Source organism: Podarcis erhardii, assembly GCF_964252035.2.
Source record: "Podarcis erhardii genome assembly, chromosome: 10".
NCBI classification, from domain to species: domain Eukaryota; kingdom Metazoa; phylum Chordata; class Lepidosauria; order Squamata; family Lacertidae; genus Podarcis; species Podarcis erhardii.
The window spans coordinates 33,109,551-33,126,259 of NC_138500.1; the positions used below are offsets into that span (position 1 = coordinate 33,109,551).

At 42.5% G+C, this 16,709-nt stretch overlaps 1 protein-coding gene across 2 annotated transcripts; it reads right to left on the reverse strand.

Moving 5' to 3' along the window:
- Nucleotides 1–1,542: 1,542 nt before the first annotated feature.
- Nucleotides 1,543–15,128, reverse strand: POLDIP3 (DNA polymerase delta interacting protein 3). 2 transcript variants are annotated; one of them, XM_081877710.1, is made up of 9 exons: nt 14,963–15,128; nt 12,618–12,990; nt 12,217–12,291; nt 8,923–9,018; nt 6,964–7,146; nt 6,465–6,542; nt 4,801–4,930; nt 4,095–4,161; nt 1,543–3,572 (listed from the first exon to the last, which is right to left on the reverse strand). In XM_081877710.1, exons 1-9 carry the CDS (start codon nt 15,025–15,027, stop codon nt 3,398–3,400), a joined length of 1,242 nt encoding a protein of 413 aa, XP_081733836.1. In that variant the 5' UTR covers nt 15,028–15,128; the 3' UTR covers nt 1,543–3,397. The 2 variants fall into 2 exon arrangements, with proteins under 2 accessions (XP_081733836.1, XP_081733835.1); XM_081877709.1 differs by having other exon boundaries at nt 12,217–12,294; nt 14,963–15,125.
- Between the last annotated feature and the right edge of the window lie 1,581 nt (nt 15,129–16,709).

The following is a 16,709-nucleotide window of genomic DNA, read 5'->3' on the forward strand; positions in this document are numbered from 1 at the left end:
GGTTTATGGGAGTAGTGGTTCTTCAGGGTGCCCAGGATGGGCGGTGTGAAAGAGAGTCCTAATTCCCGGGGGGCGGGTCTGCACCTCTCCAGCAGTCGTCCTTCGCTTTAGCGCGGCCCTTCCAGCTCCAGCGCAATCCTAATCCAAAGCATGCTGTGTTCAGCGGGGCTTACTCCTAAATGCGCGTGCGCAGGCGCTCCAGCGGTATGATGGAGCCCAGTTAGATTCCCGCGCATCTTCTCGTTTTGCTCGGTGGTCGCAGCTGCGCCCAGGGAACAGGCGCCTAGGCCCAGCTCAGATTCAAATTAAGCCAGGGGCTCTCCCCTCCCCGCCATTAAAATCGCTGAGGGTCTTGGCAATTTAATGATTTTTTTATTCCTGGTGTTAAGTGTGTTTTGCTAGATGCTATATACTTTTAAATTGTTTTTCTTTCTTTTTTGCTTTTGTATTTTATCGCATCACACTTTGCATCCAAACTGGAGTGCAAAATAAGCAAAAGCATACAATTAAAACTCAATACTTAATGTGGACATGCTAATGGCCACCTGAACAAAGATCAAAGGCCACTGCTGGTCTACAGACCAGTTTGGGAACCTCTGAAGTAAACCTTGGCTTCCTCACATACTCTCCCAAGTAGTACAGCTGAACTCAAAAGATACGAAGTGGTGGTGCTGAAATATCTACAGCTATCTTAATGAGTAATGAGAAGTCTTACCAGCTAAAAATATAGATGGAAAATCATATTGTCATTCAGCTTACCCCTTTGCTATGCTCCAGAACCATTACATGTTTAAACCTTTACAAGTATTTTTATTGGATCAAAACAGCCTTGTAACATGTCTGTTTTTTAAATGCTTTTCTATTTCATTTCTCCTTTTAACAGAGATGAGTGAGTATGTGGCAAACCTGTCAAAATACCCCAGAAGTCTATAGTCAAACAAAATGGCTCCATAGAAGATGAAATAGCATATTGTTTTTATGCCACATAATCCTGTTTTCTTCTTCACTGATAGACTATGCAATACAGTGGTGCCCCGCAAGACAAATGCCTCACAAGACGAAAAACTCGCTAGACGAAAGAGTTTTCTGTTTTTTGAGTCGTTCCGCAAGACGAATTTCCCTATGGGCTTGCTTCGCAAGACGAAAACGTCTTGCGAGTTCGTTTCCTTTTTCTTTAAGCCGCTAATAGCCGTGCTTCGCAAGACGAAGAAACTGCAAGACGAAGAGACTCGCGGAACGGATTAATTTCGTCTTGCGAGGCACCACTGTATTCTCTCATGACCTCTCAAACATTCCCTACAAAAAAATCTTCCTGCCCATAAAGAACAGCATGTCAGGGAACTGGGTCTTCTTCCCTCCCATCTCCATGGGAGAGAATTCAAACATGGCAGCCCCCAGCAGCAGCCTTAAAAGACACAATCCACAGAAAGCTTTATTATTTGATTCTGCTGACAGGCACCCCCAAAAGTGAAAAACCAACAGGACTCTATTGACTAATCAGTTGATTTCCTTGCAATCCAAGAAGGCAGGGCAAAATACAGGTTCTGTATAACAAACGTTTATTCAGAAACATAATACATAATGTCCTCCAGCCCCAACCTTCCCTTCCCCTGTAACCAACTGCTAATGAAACACAGGTACAGGGAACAGCAGTTCTGCACAAAATATCATTTGCCGTTCATAAGCACATCTCCCCAGTAAGGGTGAAATTATGACCGGTCCTAAATTAGTAATTCAGATTTAAAAAACCCATTGGGAAGCAAATGCCTTCCATGTTGTGAAGGTTTATTGTGTGACATAATGTGTGTACCTGCTAAATGAAACTAAGAAACTGTACAGAACAAAGAGCAAAAGGAATGTAGAATCCACTGAGCACCAGGTTCTACAATGGAAGAAAGCAGATATATTACACTGCAGGGTTTTAGCACAGATAAACAGCAATGCTCTCGTCTTGTAGCTGGAAGTATAAAAATGCAAGCCCCCATACAAGTATCTGCATGTTTATTTAGTATAAAACCAATGCAGTTATTCTTAACCCTTGTCAGTTTTCCATTTTCACTGGACTAAATGGGTTGCTAGAAAAGGGAAGTATGTTTTTGTCTTAGCAAAGACTGGCATGTCAGAGGAAATTCAGCATGGCCAAAAAACAAATCATCCTCATTTGCTATAGGCAACTCATTTTCCTGCTATCCCTGTTCTATGCCAAACCAATAAGTAGATTCTCCTCTATATGAACCACAAGAGACACCCACCATTTCCCAGTACAGAAAAATAAGCAACAGTGCTGTACAGTAGCAGCAGTCATGCCCAGAGTACTGAAAGATGCAACTCTTACAATTGACAATTCCATGAGAGCAGGAGGCTGGATTTTTCCCTGACTCTTACACTTGGGGATAAGGTAGTGTAGGGTAAAAACAGATGCCCTGTAGAAATAGTTCCTAGGGGTTTATCACTGGAGTTTATTTGGGTGTCATTAACCTCCAAGAAAGGTGTAGGTGCTACAAAACATAGTGGTGCATCAGAATCTGTCAGGACTGAATGAATGAGGACCTCTATTTACTGCAGTGCTTCTAAGGTATCAGGCATGAGAAGTGATTGCTGAAGCCAGAAACACTTTCTTCTTGCCCAATACATAATTTCATAGTAAAAACACATGGTAAATGGTACAAAGTGAAAGAAAGCCCATGCATTCTCACAAAGAGAGCATCTGTGAGACTTCCTGGACTGAAGGGTACACCAACACCAGGGCACATGCTTCTTTCTCTCAGTGCACTAGCAGATTATTACAACGACAAAAGAAGACGATGAAGTGTAAGATGTGCTATATTCCTGTGCCTAGACCTATTTGCATTGCCTTCACAGTCCCTTCCATTAGCTGCTGAACGAAGAGAACATTTGCTGCTGCTTCTCCTTCACTAATTTTACAATTTCAGAACAGCTAAAACCGCTACCAAATCCTGGCCTCTGCCACAGACAGAGCTGAATTGAAAAGGAAACGCAGTCCATCATCAGTAAAAAGCAAAAAGGACTCTCATCTCTCACTCAAAGGGTGCAAGTGCCAAACAGATGCTACTCACATCCTTTGCTAGCTGCACTTTTCACTGGCTGGATACAGGTAGGGTGGTTGAAACAAAGGAAAAAGAGTTAAATGTTCTAAGCTTGGTGATATATCACTGGAGGAAGGGAAGATTATTCCATTAGAAATATGTGGACAAAAACTCCAACTATGAAAACAGAACACATACATTAGGGAGAACACTACTGTACAGGAAGGTAGCAATTGTAGAAAAACAAAGGTTTCAGCATGGTCAAAAACAACATCAGTTGCGTTCCCACACTTGTCTCCCTATTTCCCACGCTCAACAAGTTTTCCAGTCCACTCCTTGCCTGCCACTCCTCAAAGTTTGATTTTGAACTCTGTAGGTTGCACAGAGGCGGAGGTCCCTGAGGATTTGAAGAGTGCTTTTAAGATGGTATCAGGATCCACTTCAGCTGGTGGATTGGAGGCGGTTCCTACACTTGTCCGACGTGGTTCACCTTCCTTCTTCACTGAGGGGGTGTCACTCAATCGACTAGGGAGAACAAGAAGAGATACATTATTTAGCCTCACAACAGAACAAGTGTCAAGTCAAGCAGCAGAGCTTACTCTTTTCAGCAATTACCATCTATTGCCTGCATAGCTAGCTTAAGCCAAGTGTACTCTTCAGGATTTCAGATTAAGGGATAAAAAGTTATGGAAAGGGAAAAAAGAAGAACACAGAGAACCCCAGGGAGCTCCACCATCAATAGTTGTCGAATGGTGAAATGCAGATCAATTTACACTGCTGAACCAAAACTTGTTCTGATTATTAAGCAAGCAATTACAGGCTGGGAGAAGCCTACTGCCATATTTAGATGGAAGGACAACCGTTCATACAGATGATAATCTGAACAGCAGTGCTGGATATATAGGAAAATTAGTAAAAAAGCTTTGATCTGAATATCAACAAACTCCTGTTTGGTATTTTGCTTGGGTACAAAAATTATATGGCACCTTGTGAAGGAGCAAAAATGTTACACCATAGTTTTATGAACACAAACCCATATGCACATACAGCAAGATAGGTTGGTCTGATGTGATGATATTCCCATTCATATGAAGGTTGCATTTCATCGGCTGGCCTGATGGAGAAGAACAAAGAAAACCAAGTATTAAACCTTAGGAAAGTGGTATAGGTTTCTTCACTGTGCATCCATTCTGCTCATTAAACAAGATCCCTGGATTTGAACGCACAGATTTGCCACTATTATACACAGTTTGAGCCTAAGCTTCTCTACTTTGAGATACATTATTATTATTAATTAAATTTGTATACTGCGCTGCATCTGCAGAGCTCAGGGCAGTCACAGCATAAAAATACAAGATAAAAATACAAAATACATAATAAAAATAAGGACAAAATAAACCAATATCCCTCCTCATGTCAGTACCCTAACTACTTACCCAAACTCTGAAACAGCAAAGTTTCTGCAGTCTCTCAAGAGCATTAATTCTCACAAACTTGGTATTACTGTATATCCAGTTGGTGTAGGGGCAAGTTATCATCTATGTGCCTGCAATATCACTCTCACTCCAATATGAGCAAATTTGGTGACTTCTAAACACCTGATACAATAATAGTCCAAGAACTGCTCAGCCCCTCATGGCAGTCATTAACAATTAATTAATAATTTCCTGACTTCTTACACACAGAAGAAGTACCATCTGAGATCTTCAGGGAAGTAAAATGTTTCTGCGTTCTGCCAGAGGCTCACACTCACCATCCAAGCATCTGTTGTTGTATTTCTTATACGCAGTAATGGCATCTTCCTTTTTCACAAACACCACCTCAGCCATTCCGGGGTGCACTAAACGGGCTCGCTTTAGGGCACCACATACACAGAACAACTCCTGAGGAAAGAGCACAGTACAGTATAGTTTAATTTAACTTAGCTCATCTTTGCTACTGCATCAGTGATTGTAAGCATTTGTTGTTAGTGTGGAATTTAGTGTGGAAGTCAAGGCCACAGCTGCCAACTCTGATATTTGAACACTCACACATTAAGAACATAGAGGTTGCCTTGCTGGAGCACACAGAGGAACACTTAGTCCAGCCTTCTGTTTCCAACAACAGTCAGATAAATATATTTAGGTCAGGAATGGGAAACCACTTTTTGGCCACGGGACCAATTCAAATTGTGGCTGACCCTCCATCTGCTACAATTTACCAATAACCCAGGCTTCTCTCTTGTCAATCATCTGATGTCATTTGTCAGGCTCTGACCCTGGTGAAAGCAGTGTGGCTTGCATTCAGCACCCAATCTGAACAGTGTTGAACACAAACAGCACTTGCAAAGGAACATTGGGAGCACACTCCAAGGCTCCTGATTATTCCTTTGCAGCGGGTACTTTGTTTGTATGATATCAGCTGAGTGACATATGGTTGTGGCCGGGGAAGAACAGCGGAGCAGACCAAATTGGGAGGCTGAGTGGACCTAGTTAAGTCTGCGGGCCAGAGGCCCCTCCCTCACCCCACAATCCATGTTTTAGGTAATAAACTCAGAATCAGAGTACGAAAGTACTTTATTACCCAACAGGTAGTATAAATTGAGGTTCGACGTAGCTATCCACAATTAGAGCCACGTTGCACAACTATGTCTGCTCCTGTTTAAAGGTCGCATGATCTAATAATCACATCTTGTGAGAGTGAATGCCTAAAGTTTCTCATGCATTACACGAAGAAGTCCTTGCATTCCTAACGTCCCATATAACCTCAGAAAACTACATGTAGAGCAAGGATGTCCAACCAGTAGACTGGAAGATCCCTGGCAGATTGAGGGATCCTTATTGTGTACAGAAAGTTACAGGGGGAAAGCTCAACAACTGTGGGCAATCCACCCACCCCACACACGCTCCTCCTCCCTCCAATGACAATGGGTAGATCACTGCCAGTTTTTTAATACTGGGATCGCAGTCTCTTGGGAGTTGGACATGCCTGATGTAGAGCAACAGAACATCCAGTTTATCTAAAGCTACACTGGGATCATTTCCCCCACACCAAAAGTCAGAGGGAATGTGACAGTAAACCTGGCGTCAGAGCGCTGCCTGCAAACTGTTCTGGATTTCACAAATTTTGGAAACTTTCCTACTGTGCGAAGAACACAATGGAGCCTGCCAGGACTTCATTCAGGAGAGTAATTCTGGAACACACAGGGGTGGCTCTCCTCAAAGTCGTTAGATTGCTCTCAAGTCAATTAATTTTTCTGAAGATATTTAGGCGTCTTGGAGCTTTTGCAGACATCTACCTAGCTCCTTAATGCTACCACCTAAGATTCTCCAGGCTCTCCCAAGAAAGCACACATTCCATTTTACTTTATAAACATTGGGTAGAACACGGATACAAGACACAAGCAAATCCCTGATTTCAACAATATACAGTACTCACAACAATATCCTCTTCAGTGACTCGAGGGTGCAGATTATTCACAGTCATTTTAGTGCCTTCTAATGGGCTGAAGGCCGGCTGCCAAGAAACAGACAAATGTGTCACATGCATATAGTCTGGGATTGGGGGGAGGGGAGATAGATCAAAGTAAACGGGGCTTTGAGGAAGTGGGGGAAAGACAAGGGTAAGATTCGGCAAAATCCAGCCTTCAGAATATAATTTTTACTGTTTTTGCTAGATTCTGTTAATCTCTGAGAATATTTCAACAAGAAATCATTTATGACAAATGTCTGCACAGCAAGCATGAGAAGCAAATGGGTTTCAGATTTTACCAGTTCTTCAAGTTACCATGTCCAATTCCACCGTTTTCTCTGGAAGAAGGAAATAAATTTTCCCCCATTCAGCTGCACTTGAACAGGGTTTATTCTTCTTCTTGTTATGAAAATCCAGAATAGGAAGCTGTAACGGCCACAAAGAGATATTTGTGTCCTTGACTCACCTCAACTGGCGGTGGCTCTTTGGGGGGTTCTTCCTTGGTCACCAGGGTTCGGGACATGTTTGTCAGGGCCTTTGTCCGGATGGGGGACGGTGGAGCTGTGGGGGCCGTGTAGGCATCATTCTGCACAACTTTCGTGAGGGGGACTGTCTTTGACAGAGAGAACTTGTTGCCACTGACTCCAGCCTATGTAAATGGAGAACACAAATCCCTGAATACTGCAAGTGCCAGAAGCAGAACTAATTCCTCCTCCTCCTCTAAGAAGCAGCTATCCAGCAAGATTTCCCATTCCATAAAGATTTAACCTTAGAAATAAAGCCAATGTGACGTAGAGAAGACTATTCAGTCCCTGAAGTCAGCTAATGCATTCAAAAATTCCTTTTAGTATTTGTGCACACTGGTTAATTGTTGCGGGTTAGAAATACTTGAATTATCATGTATTGAAAACAGATTTCACATTTTGTGTAAAGAGAGCACATTCCATTATTAACTTTTAACTATTTTACAAGTTAGGAAAACTCCCTCCATCCCACCTTATCCTTGCACAACTACTTTTGATCAATCAGGTCAAACTAATCAGGTTGTTAGTTTGGGAAAATAAGGATCTTAACGAAGCTTTTATTAGTTGTTTGGAAAAGAAGAGAAATTGTAATGTAGTAAAATCATAACGTATGCAAGAAGCATTTAAGACGAGAAGGATAAACTAACAGAGTATGCATGTTTATCTTACCACATTCAATGGATTTTACTTCAAGTAAGTGGACATAAGCTAAAGAACTTTGAAAGAATCTTTCAAAAACTAGGTCCCTAGGGTCTAAAAATGGCAGAAACCACCTAGAGTTTTAAGGTAGTTACTACAATCTTGGGAAAATGTGAGATAATGTGCTGGAAGTGTCATCTTTATTTGGTATTTTACTCATAAAGAAAATCAGAATACCATACCCCTTAACATCACAGCATAAATCCTTTCTGGATTGCGACACACCATTTTAGTTGTCCATTTCAAAGGTGTTTTTTTTAAATGGAGAAAGATTATCCAGAATATCAAATTTAGGCTGCAATCCAGGTTCTATTTCCACCAAAATAATCCTATTAATCCCAGTGACACAGTTTTATTGCCTAGGGTGTTTTGGAGGTTTAGCTTAGGACAAGAGTACAGGCACATGATCAGCCTGACTACAGATAGTGTAAATAAAATATTCTTTATCTTTCTTTCATAAAATAAAGTCCCTATGTAAGACAGGCAATGCATTTAGCCTACAGAACTCTCTGCCATGAAATGCTTTGAAAATGATTAGTATGAATGAGTCTTTCTGATTAGAAAAAGTCAAATGACACAACACAGTTTCAGTTACTGGTTTGCCTGAGCAAAGAGAAGACAGACTAACTGCAGACTCAAGAGCAAGAGAACGAGCAAGTTTGTTTTTACCAGTAGTGCAGGCTATTGGTGTTTCCTGCTTGGCAGGGGGTTGGACTCGATGGCCCTTGTGGTCTCTTCCAACTCTATGATTCTATGATTGCCACTCTGTTTGGTACAGGTGCAAGCAGCAGCTCGGGGGCCATTGGAGCTCTACAGAGCCCCATTCCCATGGGGGAAAGTGGACATGGGCCACCTACTGGCAGTGGACAAAGAAACCCCTTTTCTCCCTAACTTCCCATCTCTTTTCTTTCTCTGCACCTTGCACAGAAACAGAGTAGACTGCTGGGATGGAAACAGAGATCTATTCCTCCACAACAGCTCACTTTATGGGGCATGGGCTGGATGGCAACCTGTTATAGGCCACATTTGGCCCATGGGCCAGCAATATGCTGCCCTGTTTTAGGGTAAAAGATTGCAAGAATACCATAAACCTGGACCCAGTAAGTTCAGCCAATACAAGCGCAGAGCACATGCAAAACAACAAAAGTACATGTCCACTGGGAAGTAGAGGGAGTGAAGAAGCTCATGAGACAGACCCTTACCGCACTGTGCAGAAAGCTGTTTGTGGTAGTGATCTTCATTTGCTTATTAGGAAGGGGAGATACAGTTTCTTCATCATCTTCTACATCATACGGAGACTAAAAAGAAAGAAAGAAACAAAAAAACCCCAAGTAACTTATATATTTTTTTTTTTAAATAATTTTTATTCAATTTTCAATTTTAAAGACAAAACAAACTTACATAAAAAAAAAATCAAAACAAAAGTAAAACAAACACAAAACAAAACAAAACACAACCAAATTTTCATCTCCTTCTTTCAATGACTTCCCCGCACTCCCCTGCCCACCTTCCATTTTCACTACATAGCTCAGCAAATTATTTATTAGGTCTCTTAAAAATTATTCAATTCTTTCCTTCCAATTTATCTTTTCCCCCTTTTTAACTTATCATAATTTTACATGTTCCCTTTCCCATATTGGATCTATTCTCCAAGGTCGGCGTAATTTCTCTCCCACAAATTCATCCTTTTTTTTTTTTCTTTTTTTTTTTTTTTAATATTAAATCTAAAATCATAATATTTCAGTTCCAAATCCCAGGTTTTTACCACCCCAAATTCCCCTCCCCCCTGCCCCCGCTTTGCCCCTACCCAAATAGATAAACAACAGTTTTAGCCTGGATTTCTGACATCCGAGGCCTTCAGGCCCCAGTTAGCCTCTCTCCGCCGATTTTGTTTATAGTCCTCTTTGTTGGTCTTCCCTTCTCCATGAAGTTCTGTCAGCAGCTCCTCATATTTTCTTTCTTCCAAATCAAACAAAGACAGTTTTTGACCAAAGACAACAAATCTCCCAAAGTCCAGCCCCAGAAAGAAGTCCCCATTGAACTTGTTCATTCTTTGTTGATTCAATATTCTGATTATTCCAGGGGCTTCTCTCTTCCTCTGGCCCTGCAGATCTGCAATCCCATAGTCATCCTCCTTGTTTCTTTGATTCCCAAAAGTTACAGGTTTCTGTTTGCATTCTTGTTGAACTCTTTCTTTTTCTCCTTCCCCCCATAGGATTCTCTCTCCTTCTGCAGCTGCAAATTTTTTTTCCACTTGTTTAGTTCCATTGACAGAGTCGTTAAGTTTAAAACTGAAGGTCATCAACTGTTCAGTCATAATTGTGTTCTGTTTTTGCAAGGTTCCCACCAGACAAAACATTTTTTGTATCTCTGCCAGTAATTTTCCTTCAGCAGCCATTGCAATGTCATCAGTTCCCTCCAGAGGGATCTCCATCATGAATCTCACCCAACAGTCAGTTACTTTGTTGTTAAGAATTATTTTGTTTCCAATCAGTTCAATCAATTCAGTTTCAATGTAGCATTTAATCCAGAAAAGCAGTTATAACACAGTTCCACGTTTCGGCTAGTCGTTTGACAGCTCTTTTTGACAGCTGTCAAACTCCTTATTCTGTTTCTCGGGCTCCCACACTGGGCGCTACCCGGGTCTGGGGGGGTCAACTTAAAAAGCAAAACCCCCGGAATTCCTCTTTCTTCCACTCCTGCTCAAATTACTTCTTAATTCAGTTTGTGAAAGTTCTCCGTTTAAGCACCAAAGTCTTTCCGACCTGGTGCTATCTCTTTGCTTTAAATCTTTTGGTGGGGAGGGGGAGTGCGGACTTCCTTTTTAACACGTCCCCCCGATCATACTCGAATTCATAAATAAGAAACTTTTAGTGCCGAAATTTCCTTTTACTCACGGGTTACATTTTCAGTCCAAATTTTAAGAAGAAAGACAGCGCTCTCCGGTCATGGCTCGCGGCTTCGCTCCGCCAAGGCAGCGATCGACTCTCAGCACCACGCCACTCTCGGGTCCACTCCGTAGCCTTTAAAAAGGCTCTTCGCGGGTCAGGGAGGGCGCTTAAGGTGCCCACCGAGTCACCATGTCCGCAGGCTTCCGCGCCTGCGGTTTCTAAGGGTCCCCGTGTCGCCGGCACGGCAAGACCCGTCCTTAGCGGAGCCGACTCCCTCCGGAGCTCAGAGGGAGTCCGCCATTACCCGTTCGCGCTATCCCGGAAGTCTCAAAACCCCAAGTAACTTATAAATGCAAGTGGTTGATTTGATGATTCTGGTTGCTGATATAATGCAGATATTCTAAAGAGTCTAGACTGATGCATTTAAACAGTTCTATGCATGCTTACTAATAGGTTTTTCTGAAGATATGCCTCAGCAAATACATGTATGTAGCCACTCTGATTTGCTGCATCTTAATACCAGGACATGAAAATAAAAAGGACTTTTAAGTAGCATTCATAGAACTGTAAAGTTAGAAGGGATCCTCAGGGTCATCTAGTCCAAACCCCTGCAATACAGGAACCTCAGGCTGTTCAATTCAACTCAAATTTGAAGACTCAATCTAAACATGATATTAAATGCACCTTTGCATTTAACACGCACAATTTCTAAAATGCAAATATCCATGTGCAGATGTTGGTGAGGATCAGGATTGTGGCATGAGGGGGAATGTAACCTTCTCCTCCCTGTCATCATCTGAAGTGAAATTCCCTCCCCTGCTACAATTTGCATTGTGCAGAAAGTTCCCACAGGAGTCAGTGGGACCTTACTCCTGATGCAAACAGCAGCTTGAAAAGTGGGAATTTCCTCAAGATCACAGTGTGGGATGGGTTAAATACCCCACCCATCACAATCAATTACTGCATCCCTCTCAATTAGTGGCAATTAGCATTTTTTAAAAGTACATTACATGCAGACACACATTTGCCATAAATTTCAGTTTGGCACAGAGTTTCTTCAATCCCTCTCAGCACTAATGCCAAGCATTAATCTGCCCAACAATTTTGTAACATAAAGGATTAGCCCATGGCAGACAGAGTAAACAGGATTTCTTTCTCGTGCAGGTGTACTGTGATAATACAAGATTGGCCAATAGCATCAAAATAGGTAGACATAGAGGCCAGAAGTTAAAAATGATATTTCGTAAGTACTGAAAGGATTGTAATAAGCGAGTACAAGAATGTAGGGGTAAGATCCAAAGGCACCACAAATCTACTTTGTGAATTGTCACGGCAAGATACTACACATATGGGAAACTGTGAGTTACATGAATGAAAGGGATGCAGATAACACTCTCAGCCTGTAGGCTGTGAACATATTACATAAGGCAAATAAAACTTTTAAATTAGTTTATAATGCCAATCTCCAAAATCAAACATAAAATCACTTCAGGGTGGTTCACTGGAAGCAACTGAAATAAATGAAATAAATATTAAACACATATTCAAAGATTACTAGATTTTACAACAATTGACAACTCCACTCTGTTACTGAACGGCACACACCTGTTTGTTTGTGTGATTGTTCACAATGTTGACCTTCATGCATGCAGGATGAGTGTGCAATGGAGTTGCAGCCTTCTGCTGTGATGGGGAGAGAAAGACACATCATTAACACCTAAAGATTTCAGTGAAATCCCTTGTTTCATCATGATGACATACTCAAAGCTTAAAGGAGGAACTAAGATCTCTACTTTTAATTATCAAATTATGAAACAATGCAGACTGTCAGAACTCAGATTCATGGATTTCGTTTTCTGTATTACACATGCGATATAATGCCACATCAATGCTTTCCCCAACTGTTTCCCTTGAAATATATGCAACTAGTGCTCCAGGAGCTGCCAACACATAGGATAGTGCTGGAGAGACAACAATAGACTGCAGAGATATTGACTATAACCTACTTGAATTGTTTTTGTGATCTTCATGGCAGGGGCCACCGTTTCCACAGCAGCTTTCACAATGGCTGCACTAGGAGTGCTCCTTTTCAGACTGATCTTCTCTCTGGCATCAACAACTTTGGTCACTTGCTGCTTTCGGGAATTCAGCATTTCCCGGGCGTCTTGCACTTTTCCTTGGATTTTAAACCTGGCATCTTTCTGAAGCAGTTTCTCCCGGGCATCTTTCACGCCAATTTTGTGTCGGGCATCAGTAAGGCCAATCTTCTGTCGTGCATCAAATGTCCTCTGGAAAGCAACACTTGGTGCTGATCTGCTTAGAAAAGTTTGTTGAACGCCAATTCGAGGTCTACCGCCAAATAATGGCCTTGTGTTCAGCCTGGAACAGAAATGTCAGGTGTTAAAAGCAAACAAACCGCTGCATTTTAAGGAGTTAAGCTGCAATGTGTGCAGAGGAGGGTGACCAGGATGATAAAGGGTGCAGAAACCAAGCCTTGAATGATTGAGGGTGTTGAGTATCTTTAGCCTAGTAAAGAGGAGACTGAGAGGAGATATGATAGCTATCTTCCAATATTTAAAGGGCTGGAGCGGTTTTCTCATGCTCTGGAGGCTAGGACCCAAACCAATAGATTCACATTCCGAGTAAACATGGATTCCGACTAAACATCAGGAAGAACTTTCTGACAGTAAGAGTTGTTCAACAGTGGAACAGACTCCCATGAGAGATGGTGGACTCTCCTTCCTTGGAGGTTTTTAAGCAGAGGTTGAATGGCCACCTGTCATTTATGATCTAGCTGAGATTCCTGCATTGTAGGGGGTTGGAGAAGATGACCCTTGAGATCCCTTCCAACTTCATAGTTCTACAATTCTATGATCTAACCCAAGAGTTCCACCAAGTGATAGAAGAGGCCAAATTGAAGGTTCAGAGATTTTAAAATCTGAACTTCAAGAGAAGGCTGGAGCTGGTGAAAGAAAAGGGAAGACACTAAGACCTGCGAAAAGGCCAACAATGGAATCCAGTGTTATTATACAAGTTGACTGACAAGGATAATCTAATATACATACATTCCTTTGGAAAACAATTAATATTTAACAGAGATAGAACTGCTTGCCCCTCATAGCTTTGAAATTCATATTTCAACCACAGATCTGTGTTTGTGAAGAATGCATGTACTACACCAAAATTTTGGGATATTGTTAAAATGGGTTGAAATGGGATACAGGGTTAAATACAGGATACAGGGAATTTAAGAGATGTAACTGACATCTAGTCAGCTTACCAAGCAGCATTTCAATTACAATAGAACATCCTGATATTAAATGGAAAACATGCTTTTATAGGAGGGGAAAGGGGGAAATCAGAATTAATTCTTAACTATATTTCAAAGAACATGTTGGCTGGTTTTTTGCTTCTCTGTTTAACACATTTCGCTCAAACTGGTGGACACTGTCTAAGAATCAGAATGAAAGGTGAGTGCTGCCTGTTCCCTTGGCAACATTGTAAAGATGTGACCTCTTCACTGCAGATAAGCAAAGCTGTTAATTTATTTATCTAAATGCTCTCTAATGAGACAAATTTCTCTGCGTTATTACTTAAGTAACATTTCCCATGCTAAAGCATGCCCTCTATTTTGTGGATTTAACTTGTGTTATCCAGTAGTGAATTCAACTGAAGGCACAACAGACCATTCTCTTCAGAAACGGCTCAAACTTATAATAGAACAATTATAATAGATCACCTTGCATGTCAAAGGAAGTGTAAAAGGAGCAAAAAAAGAGGAGAGTTCAGGAACAGAGACATTGGCACTATGAAAAGCAAAAGCCAATAATTTTGTATGATGCACAAGGCGAAGAAGCAGGGCCGGCCCAATGCACAAAGCCACCCCAAAAGTCTCTACAATCAGTTATTGGTTGTATGCTATAGCGCATAGTTTGTCACCCCGAAACAAATACTGTCCCATCTCAGCACACAAGATGCCCCACTTGGAATAAACACAATGTTCTGGGCCGCCCTTAGGGACAAAGCGCCAGAAACAGTACAATGAAGGCGCCGAGAGACCTGCGGAAGGAGGGTGCTGCCCCTCTCCACGCAGACCCACGTCTATGGTGCGAAACACACACACACTCGGCCTCGGAGACCTCACTGCCGAGAACGGCCAAGCAGAACCGAACGCTCCAGTGGGCGATGACTGACAGGAGAGCGCACCAATCGGAGCACCGAGTGCACATCCCCAGCCGGATCCTGCCGGAGCAGAGCACGGATCCCGCCTCCGGGCAGCGACGTGGGGGGAAGGGAACCCTCGCGGGCAAGGGGGGGCCTCTCCGCCCGCCAGGCTCCTTCCACGGCTCACCTCCCCTTCGTGTTCACACTGACGCCGCGTTTCCGGATCAGCTCGTCCAGAGACAGGTCCGCCATGTTGTCGCTAGGCCCCGAGACAAGTCGCTGCGACCGAAGCCCGGACGTGAGAGCCAACTACTTCCGGTGTCGCCGCGCCCTCTCCCTCCGCAACCTCCCACCTCTCCTTTACCCTGGAAGTGGATCTTCTCGCGACGCTGGCGAAGGACTTCGCGAGGGCTTAGATTCCCATAATCCCTCGCAGCCCGAGTGCTCATTTGCATGCGCTCCGGTGGCCGCGCGAGGGGTAGTTTTTGCACCCGCTAGGGGGGATTTCGTCTTTGTTTCACAAATTGCACCCCGGATAAGGGAAAGTCAGGTTGTGCTTCGCCACTGTTGTGGTCCCGTGGCTTCGCTATGATTTGCTCATCCTCACATGAAAAGCTGCTGCGTTGAACTACGTGCCTTCGCTGCAGAGCTGAAGTTTATGCCTTAAACTTATGAGTAAGGAAAATAATGATCCGGGGTGACGCCCGGGTCCTCACTGCTAATGTGAGAGGAATTTTTGAACGGGTACAGGTCGTCCCTATGGTGACCCGCCTACTTAGCGGGATGCCTGGGTGCTTTGATCTGCCCGACCCTTCCCTACTGAGACGGTTGAAAAGCAGTTACCTTCTTTTTAATACTTTATTTGGGTTTCGTAGAAGTTAACTCATACACACCCCATACAAAATGCAAATTATGTTGTATTCTGTGCAGCTTTCATTGGAAGCAGTAAGTTTAGGATACAGCTGCTGCATTTTGTCTCAATGGATGTTGGGTTGAGGTGCCCACGGGTACAAATAGCTGCTGAATACATGCATGTTGTTCAAACACACACTTAGTGCCTTTAGAACTGTTTAAGAGGTACACATGCCTATTTTAAAATATCTTACTGGGACAGAATTGTGAAAGAGGGAGGGTACTTGGGAGCTATTGCATAAGATTTATACAAAGTGTTGAAGGGTAAATTATACCTGAGCCTTGTACATACTGTGTATTCCTTGTTTTCACTCCGCTGTTAACTCACCTGTCTTTCAGAAAGGAAGATAGATATGGACAAAACTGGAGAAGCATTTATCAGATGAGAGATCTTGCTAGAGGTAAAGCAACATCTAATCATTAGCTAATAGAGAAGCCAGATGATGCTCACTTTCAATCTAATCAATTCTGCACCTTGCAAGGTATTTGGAACCCTGGGGGGGGGGGGGCTTTGTTCCCTTACATTATTTGAGTCTCTCTGTAACAAATCAAAATATGACATAAAAGGAGATGAATCTTTATTGCATTCTTTTTGAACAATACACAGGAGATACAGGAGGCCTGCAGACAGCAGGGGGGAAATTTAGGGATTATAGTGGCAGATTATAAATGGCAATCAATTTGGCACAACCCATCCCTATGAGTAATCTCTGCTCATCCGTAGGGGTGGCTTCTCTCAAAATTACCTTTTGCTGGCACTGGGCTCTCTCACCAAAACATAAATTGGTATCTCTCCCCTATGCTGGAAAGGCTGCAGAGAGAGAGGCTCACATTTTCATGCAAGGTGGAGCTGCATGTTCGTATACTTCCTTTTGGGAAAAGATGTTTCACATTATTTCTAAAATTACACACCAACCCCTCACCCAATTCAGCTCTCAACATATTATTAGACCCAAATTCAAATAGCCTTAAATGCAGAGATTAAGTATTTGGAAACATTCTACAGAAATTGCCATTGACTT